Below are 11,648 nucleotides of genomic sequence, written 5' to 3'. Positions count from 1 at the left end.
AGTTCCCTTAATGTGGTTTGAAAATGAAAATATGGTTAAAGTAAAAAAGCACTGCCTGCAAATGGTTGTTTGGGTTGAAATAAAAAGGCACTCGCTCTCTCCCCTCCTCTACTCTCTCCCCCCCCTCTCCTCTCCTCTCACACCCCCCCCCCCCTCCTCCTCTCCACCCCTTCTCCTCTCCCCCCCCTCTCCTCTCCCCCCCTCTCCTCTCCCCCCTCTCCTCTCCCCCTCCTCGCCCCCCCCTCCTCCTCCCCCCCTCCCCCTCTCCTCTCTCCACCCCCTCTCCTCTCTCCCCCCCATTTTCTCTCTCCCCCTCTCCTATGGGGGTAAAATGAGCAAATTAATAATATTAATATTATATCAAGGGCAGTAATTAGTGTGAGTGCGGGGGGGAGGGGTAGTTAGTGTGTGTGACGCTGCATGCCGCCCCCCCCCCCCCCACAACCGCACTTTGGGGGAACAGCCCCAACGGGTCTGCACTTGGTCTAGTAAATAAATATCTTCAACAGAACACCTCATATGTACGTACTCTCTCAAGAATATACAGCGAAGCAGTTAAACCATCCAGTAGGTCAGCACTGTGTGCCGTAATTACCATTTCTAACAAAGTTCGTATAATTTAGCGCCTATGGTGCAACAATCAGATCAAAGAGGGAGACAGAGAGAGAGAGAGTTGTAGTGCACCGGTAAGAATGTTTAATGTACATCACCTAGTGAATGTGATAGTGTTTTATACATTACCCATGGTTTTGTGGAACATCTAATGTCGTAACGTTCTAGCGCTTGCATTTAAGTTATTTTATCTGTGTCCGTGTGTGTGTTTTCATAAACGGCTAAACAGTTATTTGCTGTGCTACCGAATAGGCCTTAACTAACGCCATCTGTGATTCCCTGTCCTGGTTACACAATATCTTTAAATCACGTATGTGTTTGTTCCTTGGCTGCAATTAATTTCGTTCTCCATGGACTGTAATTGAGTCACGGAAGAGTCTCCCTTTTCTATTCTTAGACATTCATTTCAATAAATAATCAGTGTCGTTGACATCAGGCCTTCTAACACCAGAAGGAAGGATGAACGAGGGTGGAGGAACAATGGAGCCTGGTGTTTCAACAATGGACCCGAATCTGGGAACAAGAGAATGGACTAAAAGAGGAATGGAGAGGAATATCTTCTGGATGTCCCAATATATCTTTGGAAATTATGACGGTCTGACATTGAACATGCGGATTGCTTATGCACTCATTACCATTAAATTCGTTTATTATCCCCTTCTCGCTTTTATTGCTGTTCCTGGTAAGTCTCTTTCCAACATCACATTGTGTAGATCATATATATATATGATATTTATATATATTTTACATTGTATTTCAATACGAATGTCTTCCCAGAACCCTCACCCATCCCCGCTGTCCTGTTGCTTCCGGAATTTATTACTTATCTGCGCTTTTGGAGAAAATGTTCACATCATCTGGATTCTTCCATGCTATTTTTCCGAAATATTTTGCTCCGCAAATTATGCCATGCTAAATGGATGAATATATATGCATTTGGAAATAGCTCATGATTCAGAACGTACCATGAAATAAGAAAAAAGATATAATCCAGCAAATAATTAATGAAAAGCATGTCTTTCGCTAAGATCAGAATACAATATTTTATCCATTTCCCGATTGTTCACATTCTGCTCCGCAAATGCTCCGCCTTGTGAGCGTGCATCCAGACTACGGGTGCTGTCTGTACGGAGTACACACGTTCTCCCCGTGACCTGCGTGGGGTTTCTCCTAGACCTTCGGTTTCCTCCAACAATCCAAAGACGTACAGGTTTGTAGGTTAATCGGCTTGGTATAAATGTAATTTGTACATTGTGAGTATTAGAGTATTAACTAAAGTGTGGGGATCGCTGGTCGGTGCGGACTCGTTGGGCCGAAGGGCCTGTTACTGCGCAGTATCACTAAACTAAACTTTTATATTTGCCAAATGTTTCCTACTACGAAACTGACAAAGTTCTCTGGCTAAGACTCGACACACGTTCGTAAATATAATGGATGTTTCCTGACTATGCCGCTGTCTTTAAAATTAACTCGTTAACTCCTAGGCCAAAAGGGGGGAAGCTGGAAATATGGAATAAATCTGGAAATGCTGATTTGGTCGGCGGGTTAGGCAGTAACTACGAGGACAGAGGGATGGTTATTCGGAGAGATTGATAGGTCTCCATCGGAATTAAACATGGCATCTAAAAAAGACACTGCGGCAGTGAGAGAGGAGGGCAGAGAGCGAAGGTCTGTAAAGACCAATTGACTTAACCATATAGTAACGATGATGGAGGCCAAACCCAGATGGCAATGGAACTTCAGAAACCAAAAGTTTAGTTTTTTTTAGTAGTATATGTTGAAACACAAAATTAACTGTGTTGTTATTTAGTTCTGTAAGTTGTAACATACTGTTTCAAATGTGAGGTATTGTTCCTCGAAATTATGGTGAATTTGGTTGGAACGGTGAAGGAAGCCGTGGAAAGAAGTCAGTGTGTGACCGAAACTATGGCCGCTTGGTAAATGAGATTCGGTATCATGTTTATGTTCATAATATAGGTGTTCATAAAACTATCACCAAACCTTCGCTTTTCCTCACTATTTAAACGGAGATGTAATATCACGTAATGGATATTCAGCTTTAATTTGTAAATAACAGCTGATGTCAATATTCCTTCTCAAATATCTTGTTGGCCAGCGATGATCCATTTTAGTACCACGCTACCCGGCACCTTTCCATCACCACCTAGGAGACTGTTGTCCTGCGCCCTATTTAAGAATGTATGAGTTCGTTTAATTTTGCTCTGCGCTTACTGCGTCCCTTCTGTTTGCACATTGCATTAAACTGCACCTTCCTGAGATTGTCATTTCACCGATTCAGTCCTGATTTCACGGTGTATGTTGCTCTCCATGTCTGCTCCGTCAGCGTTTTTGAGCATTTCTGCTTACTGTCTCTCCATTCATCGTGTCATATGATGTCCTGCACACCAGGGTTGCTGTCCGTAACTGGATTACTGAATATACTATGTATCAGGGTATCTGTGCTCTAGCGACACCTCTGGAAAAATCCACTTTGTTCAATGAACCGACGCACGTTTATTTTGCTGTCTGGCTTTTAACCAGTCTCCAAATGATTTACATTTTAATTGAACGCACGTCCACCCTATTATTAAAATACGTTTATCGGATATATGAGGACATTGTTGCATTTAGGAACGAGATATTTATTAGAGGCAGCCATAACCGTGCTTTAAAATTGTTGTAAAGCAGATTCTTATTATTTACAATATTCAAATTGCAGTCAGGAAACACCAGAATGTGAGGACTATTAAAGGTATGTGATGATATACAATTCTTAATGAACTTCAGTCAAGAGATCTGAACAATTGCTGTTATTGTGTGGTGGACATAATGCATTATAGGGAGTCAGCCCAGGTTTTCGCTCCAATCTTTATCCAGTAACTATTGGTCAATATAAGGGAATCAGGAAAATTTTCAGCTCATATTAATGATCTCTAACGGTGGATCTGGGTTTGCTGAATGGGACCAGGGACTACACCAGCTTGCAACAAATATGCAGCTGAGACAATGATCTTCATTGGCGTCAGCATCGACAACATTAACAATCTTCATCTCCACACAACCATATCATACCACAATGTTTAATGGAACGGAATCGAGTAAAGTTTCGCTCTGACTTGCAACGAGCTGGACCTGACCGAGAGTTTACAGAAAAGAGCAGATTCTTTTGATATATGATAAAGGTGGAATTTGAGATCAATTACGCAACGAAAGGGGTAAAGTTTAAAATTTGCCGATGCTGCAAACCGTGCTGGTGCAGAGGGGGATGTTTGCGACTTAAAAGTGTGTGATAAGATAACGTTAAGAATGATTTCCTAAACATTTCCCAGGTAGGAAACAGCTCAATAAACCACTAACAGAAACATGTCTTTGTTACAGCGCGTGGCTTATAGATGGAAGGGGAGAGGTAAACTGAGAGATTTAAAAACTAACCAGATAAAACTTGTTAGCGACCAAGAGGCAAGAGTGTTTTATTGTCTTATTCCAGATAGAACAATGACATTCTGACTTGCAGCACAACAGAATATGTAAACATAGTACACTGCAAACAATATAATAAACGAGGGAGAGAAATGTTTTTAATTCTTTACCTAATTTTGGACACAATACCAGGAAATTTGAACTTTTGGCGAGAGTACCGATTTAATTTATTGCAATGGGCCAAGTCATCGGGAGATATTAAGACGAACTGACGAACTCAGTTCGGTTCAGGTTAGTTTATTGTCACGTATACCGAGGCACAAGGATGGTTCCCCTTGTAGTAAAGAACTAGAAGGAGTAACTCGGGTCTCCATAGATGGTGCCTTCCCGTGAATTAACCCAACATTTTGTTTTTTTAAGCATGTGGAAAGTGCTTGGTGTGTTTAAACAAATCTATACGATCATCTAAAAGGGATGAAATAAACAGGATGTGGGGAAATATTTTCGTGCAATGGGCCATGTAATGGGTTCAAACTGAAGGGGACGAATAGCCTCTTCTACTGCATCATTCTATCGTCATTGCCTTTCTATATAACCCCAAAGATCCTCGGGAAACGCGTGATTCTGAAAAATACATTTTTCTCTTTGGTGTCTACTTGGAATTGCGAACTTTCCTCTCCGCCTAATATGCAATTTTCCTGTTTATTTCCCGTACACGCAGTTAACTTGGTGACGATTGTTATCCTATCCCGGGGAAAGAGCGGCCTCTCCAAGTGTGTCACTCGCTACCTCGTGGCCATGGCAGCAGCAGATCTACTGGTCGTTGTCTTCGACGTGATTTTGAGGAAGATTCCAATTACTTATCGGGATTATTTCACTTTCGTGCGAACTATCCCGGTTTGCGATATTCACGCCGTTCTGCTTTTCACAGCCACAGACTGCTCGGTTTGGTTCACCGTCGCGTTCACCTTTGATCGATTTGTGGCCATTTGTTGCCAGAAACTGAAAAATCAATATTGTCAGGGGAGAACAGCGGCTATAGTTGTAGGAACAGTGACTGGGCTGAGCTTTTTAAAGAACATCACCTGGCTTTTTATGCTCACATCTGAATATTCTCTTGCGTATGCCGCCTGGTTTTGTATGCCAAGAGTCCGTCTCGTGAAATCACCGGTCTGGGCAGGAATCGAACTGGTTCACTACCTCGTCACCCCTATCATCCCATTTGGCCTGGTTGTGCTTCTCAATGCTTTAACTATCAGGTACGTTTTAATGGCCAGCCGATCCCGCAAGAGACTCCGGGCACCCAATCATGGGGATAGTGCGAGAGACCCGGAGATGGAGAACCGTCGGAAATCCCTCATTTTACTGCTGGTTATCTCGGGAAATTTCATCCTGTTATGGGCTCCATTCACGGTGTATTACGTGTGGAACCGACTGCGATTTTTGGGGGTGGTGGTTGCAATTCCACCATCATCTATGCGACAACTCTGCTTCATGCTGCAGCTCTTGAGCTGCTGCACGAACACAGCTCTTTACGTCGTGACTCAGGCTAAATTTAGGGAACAACTAAGGAATGCGATGAAATTTCCACGGATTCTAACTTTAAAATGCATTCAGTCCTGAGATCAAACGAACAATACGCGGTGGTGTCCCACTTGATCCGCCCTGCTTTTTATGTTAATAAATTGCGCTTATCCTAAGCGTTTTCTGCGCTGTGGCATTTGGAAGTATTGGTGTCCACATTCCTTCACCTGTTCCACTGATGTTTTACGCATTCCAAGTGCTCGCCCCCAACACACACACAAACACACACACACACACACACACACACACACACACACACCACACACACACACACACACACGCACACACACACACACACACACACACACACACACACACACACACACCCACACACACACACACACACACACACACACACACACCCCCACACCCACACACGGTTCACCAGCTTAACATCTTCACTACGCCTTACTGAAGACGCATATATTTATTGAAGTACTCGCAGCATGTGACGTCACCGACTGAATTCCCACTGCTCGCCGCATTCAGGGTATCTGCTGTTTAAATCACATCTCAGATAAACCTACACAGTCTGCAAATATTAGTCAGAGTGTTATGCAACATAGAAACAGACACATTCGGCCCATCAACCACATGCCGTCCAGCAGACACATTTCAATGTTCCACCTCCAGTTTAAATTCCATTGGAATATTTTGGAGGACCAAGAAACTAAGAACCAATAATTTATGTTACTACCATCATTTTATCAACATTTGGTTGTATGCACGCCTTCCACTCTTTGGTGATTCAAATATTATTCTACATATCTGGTCAGTTTGTTGCTAGTTTCTGCCTCCCCTACCCGCTCAAGCTATGTTTTCCAAAATTCAATAGCCACATGCGTCAAATTGTTCTCCCTCGGATACACAATAAATATTTTACTGTTTATTCTTCAACTATTGCCTTTAGCTTTAGATACCTCTGCTGTGGAAAATACTATTATACCACTCATACTATCAATGCTAGAATTGTGTGTATTAAATTAGGTATCAACCTCGACATCTTTCGCTGCAACGAGTATAAACCCAACCAATGCAGTCCCTCCTCGTAAATGCATACATTTCACTCTTCCTTTTCTTTCCCCATCTAACATATTTTCTCTCCTCGTCTCCTCAAGTCTCAAATTTACTCCACCCATCTGCAAATCACCCCCCTCCATCATCTGCATCAATCTATGACGTTGTCCGACTTTGTCATTACCCACCTCCCCCCCCCGCTTTCTCCGCCATATTCCAATCAGTACTAGGAAATATCCCGACCCGAGACAATTTTTGTCTATTTCCCTTCATAAATGCTGCCTGACCCACCGAGTTCCTGCAGTATTTTGCTTTCGTTCAAGATTCCTGCATCTACAGTTTCTCAGACCGCGCATATATACAGTTTTGAATATCTGAAGATAATGATGCAAGAATGCAGGTTTATCCAAGACATTTGCCCAAGCAGAGCGTAGAAAACACTCACGGAAATCAGTAGAGATATGGTGCGAGCTCACTGTCCCAACTCGCTGAGAAAAATACAGAACACAGCATACAAAATCGATATCTTGACCACGGACAGATGTGGAACCACACGCAGTGTCCCTCCACTCAAGCACTGAACGTACAAAAATAGCCACAAACACATTCAGACAAGGCGCTCGCGTACGGATATAGCTACAAAATACGCGCACACACATGCAAAAAAAAATGTCATGACACAAATTAGTCACCAATCTACGTGGGTGCAATTCAATGCAAGCATAAACCGGTAAGCGTCCGGTTTCCATGGTGGCACATACGTGGCGGACACACAAACTTACATAATGACGATAAGGTTATAAACAGAAGTGGGTGCAGTACAAACACTTAGATACTCACGTCAGACACATACATATCCATACAGATAAGCAGATACACATATGTATGCACGCACACATGCATTTAGATTGGATAACACAAGATCAGACAACGAAACAAATACGCGTGCGGACCTTAGTAAGAACAAATCCACACGTCGTATCCGCATCCAAGTGCGCACAAAAGCACATACAGGCAGGCACAGAGACAGGCACCATGTGAGCACACACACAAATGAAGGTGGACACAATATAACAAAGTTTCCATACACGCACATGAAGTGGTGAAAACACAAATATGGATTTAAAAAAATGTATCACTCAGGTAGGTTCACAAATAAGTGTAAACATTTTGTGCAAATTCACTCGCACAAACAGAAACACACGTACGCTCAGAAAGAATCACTCTTACGCACGCATATACACGACACGGCCTCATATTGGATGATACATATGTGGCTGCACACATGGAACGCAAGGACGTGAATTCAAACTCACGTATGCAACTGCAACTTCTCCCTCTCTCTCTCTCTCTCTCTCTCTCTCTCTGTCTCTCTCTCTCTCTCTCTCTCTCTCTCTCTCTCTCTCTCTCTCTCCCTCTCTCTCTCTCTCTCTCTCTCTCTCTCTCTCTCTCTCTCTCTCTCTCTCACACTCACACAAACACTCGCGCGCACACTCACGTACCGACAGACATCGAACAAACAAATGCTGACACCACGTACATAAGCACTCAAATACATCCACAGCACAGACCTGTCTCTTGGTGTTCTCGCCACCATCCTTCGTTATCCACTTATCTAAACATGTTGCATTTCGAAAGTTTCAGGTTTTAATCCTCAAATCCGAAAGTCACTAAGGAAGACATAAATAATTTGCCGGAAATAGCAGGGGACCGCGGGTCAAAGGAGTTGGAGGAATTGAGTGAAATCCAGGTTAGCCGGGAAGTGGCGTTGGGTAAATTGAATGGATTAAAGGCCGATAAATCCCCAGGGCCAGATAGGCTGCATCCCAGAGTACTTAAGGAAATAGCTCCAGAAATAGTGGATGCATTAGTAATAATCTTTCAAAACTCTTTAGATTCTGGAGTAGTTCCTGAGGATTGGCGGGTAGCAAACGTACCCCCACTTTTTAAGAAGGGAGGGGAGAGAGAAAACGGGGAATTACAGACCAGTTAGTCTAACATCGGTAGTGGGGAAACTGCTAGAGTCAGTTATTAAAGATGGGATAGCAGCACATTTGGAAAGTGGTGAGATCATTGGACAAAGTCAGCATAGATTTACGAAAGGTAAATCATGTCTAACGAATCTTATAGAATTTTTCGAGGATGTAACTAGTAGCATGGATAGGGGAGAACCAGTGGATGTGGTGTATCTGGACTTCCAGAAGGCTTTCGACAAGGTCCCACATAAGAGATTAGTATACAAACTTAAAGTACACGGCATTGGGGGTTCAGAATTGATGTGGATAGAGAACTGGCTGGCAAACAGGAAGCAAAGAGTAGGAGTAAACGGGTCCTTTTCACAATGGCAGGCAGTGACTAGTGGGGTACCGCAAGGCTCAGTGCTGGGACCCCAGCTATTTACAATATTTATTAATGATCTGGATGAGGGAATTGAAGGCAATATCTCCAAGTTTGCGGATGACACTAAGCTGGGGGCAGTGTTAGTTGAGAGGAGGATGCTAGGAGACTGCAAGGTGACTTGGATAGGCTGGGTGAGTGGGCAAATGTTTGGCAGATGCAGTATAATGTGGATAAATGTGAGGTTATCCATTTTGGTGACAAAAACAGGAAAGCAGACTATTATCTAAATGGTGGCCGACTAGGAAAAGGGGAGATGCAGCGAGACCTGGGTGTCATGGTACACCAGTCATTGAAAGTAGACATGCAGGTGCAGCAGGCAGTGAAGAAAGCGAATGGTATGTTAGCTTTCATAGCAAAATGATTTGAGTATAGGAGCAGGGAGGTTCTACTGCAGTTGTACAGGGTCTTGGTGAGACCACACCTGGAGTATTGCGTACAGTTTTGGTCTCCAAATCTGAGGAAGGACATTATTGCCGTAGAGGGAGTGCAGAGAAGGTTCACCAGACTAATTCATGGGATGTCAGGACTGTCTTATGAAGAAAAACTGGATAGACTTGGTTTATACTCTCTAAAACGTAGGAGCTTGAGAGGGGATCTTATAGAAACTTACAAAATACTTAAGGGGTTGGACAGGCTAGATGCAGGAAGATTGCTCCCGATGTTGGGGAAGTCCAGGACAAGGGGTCACAGCTTAAGGATAAGGGGGAAATCCTTTAAAACCGAGATGAGAAGTACTTTTTTCACACAGAGAGTGGTGAATCTCTGGAACTCTCTGCCGCAGAGGGTAGTCGAGGCCAGTTAATTGGCTATATTAAAGAGGGAGTTAGATGTGGCCCTTGTGGCTAAGGGGACCAGAGGGTATGGCGAGAAGGCAGGTACGGGATACTGAGTTGGATGATCAGCCATGATCATATTGAATGGCGGTGCAGGCTCGAAGGGCCGAATGGCCTACTCCTGCACCTAATTTCTATGTTTCTATGTTTCTATGAAAAGCTAACTCCGTTTTACTCTATATCAATGTCCCTCGTCCTGCTTAATATGTCCAGCATTTTCAGTTTGGATGATGCAAAAACTGTTCTGCGTATCACTGCTCGCGTGCCCGCACACACGCACACACTGGCGCACACTCAGCCTGCATACACACGCACACACTCACACACGAGCGGACGTGCGTAAGTGAACGCGCCACTATGGCCAGAAGTACTATCAGCTTCACCGATTCTATTCTCACGACATCCACTGACCTGTACAGGTGGAGGCGTATTCTCGCAGACATGGATATGCAAACGCTGATACCCGAGGGAAGCCATATGAGCGAGAACTTTAAATTTGAAAAGAGAACGAGTGGGGAGAGGTGAGCTGGAAATAAAATGAGTGAGGCAGAAAATTAAACAGAATCGGGAATGGAGACAATGCCAAAATAATCTATAAATACATCAGTGGAAAAGGGTAACTAGAGAGAGAGTGGGACGTCTCAGGAATCAAAGCGGTCACCTCTGTGTGGAGCCACGGAAGATGGGCAAGGTCCTCAATGAGTATTTCTCCTCTGTATTTACCGAGGAGAAGGACTAGGACGGCGGAACTTGGGGCAGTCAATGGAAGTGGCTTGAGAGCAGTCAGTGTTACCTTTGAAGAGGTACTGAAGGACATTGCATGAAACTAGTGAGGAATTTGTGGGAGCCCTGGTTGAAATTTACGAGTCGTTCTTAAATACAGGGGAGGTGCTGGAAGAGCGGAGGGTGGCAAATGTTGTGCCTCTTTGCTGCAGGGAAAATGCTGGGAGCAATAGGCCGGTGAACTTAACATCTGTAGTTGGAAAGTTACGATAGATTATTCCGAACAGGCATTTGGATGGGTAAGGGCAGATTAGGGGTAGTCATGTCTCACAAATCTGATTGATTTATTTGAAGTGATTAAAAAGATCGATGAAGGCAGAGCTTCCTACATGGATATCAGTAAGGCGTTCGACAAGGTTCCACATGGTAGGCTGCTGTGGAAGGTTAGATCGCATGCGATCCAAGCGGAGATAGCTGAATGTATAAGGCTTCATGGAAGGAAGCAAAGGGTGATGGTGGAAGAGCGGACTGGAGGCCTGTGACGAGGTGTGCTTCATAGTTCGGTGCTGGGCCGGTTACTGTTTGTCATCTACATCAATGATTTGGATGAGAACATACTGGGCAAGTTTGCTGGTGATATAAAAGTTAGTGGTTTTGCAGATAGTGAAGATGGTTGTGAAAGATTGCAGCAGGATCTGGATCGATTGGCCAGATGGGCGGAGGAATGGTTGTTGGAATTTAATACAGAGAAGTGCGTGGTGTTGCATTTTGGGGCGTCGAACAAGGGCAGGACCTAAGCAGTAAATGGTAGGCCTCTGGGTAGTGTTGTAGAGCAGAGAGGTCTAGGAGTACATGTGCATTGTTCCTTGAAGCTCGAGTCACAGGTATATATGGTGGTCAAAAGGGCTTTTGGAACTTTGGCCTTCATCAGTCGCAGTATTCAGTATTGGCAGGTCATGTTGCAGTTATATAAGAGACCGCATTTAGAATATTGTGTTCAGTTATGGGCACCATGTCAAAGGAAATATATTGTCAAGCTTGAAAAGTATTCAGAAAAGA

The 11,648-nt window shown here is 43.8% G+C and overlaps 1 protein-coding gene across 1 annotated transcript; it reads left to right on the top strand.

Annotated features, from left to right (window-relative positions):
- The first annotated feature begins 1,092 nt into the window (after window positions 1-1,092).
- Window positions 1,093-5,655, top strand: LOC129708543 (probable G-protein coupled receptor 139). Its single transcript, XM_055654344.1, has 2 exons — window positions 1,093-1,294; window positions 4,754-5,655. The coding sequence occupies exons 1-2, from the start codon at window positions 1,093-1,095 to the stop codon at window positions 5,653-5,655; spliced, it is 1,104 nt and encodes a 367-aa protein (XP_055510319.1).
- The last annotated feature ends 5,993 nt before the right edge of the window (window positions 5,656-11,648 follow it).

This window comes from Leucoraja erinacea, chromosome 24 (genome assembly GCF_028641065.1).
Source record: "Leucoraja erinacea ecotype New England chromosome 24, Leri_hhj_1, whole genome shotgun sequence".
Taxonomy (NCBI): domain Eukaryota; kingdom Metazoa; phylum Chordata; class Chondrichthyes; order Rajiformes; family Rajidae; genus Leucoraja; species Leucoraja erinaceus.
This window is presented reverse-complemented; position numbering and strand designations above follow the sequence as displayed.

Excerpts from the sequence above, each read along its gene's own strand:
- LOC129708543 (XM_055654344.1), top strand. The coding sequence starts at position 1,093 with ATGGAGCCTGGTGTTTCAACAATGGACCCGAATCTGGGAACAAGAGAA. Across the intron at positions 1,295-4,753 it reads CGCTTTTATTGCTGTTCCTG|TTAACTTGGTGACGATTGTT; the intron begins GTAAGTCTCTTT and ends CCGTACACGCAG.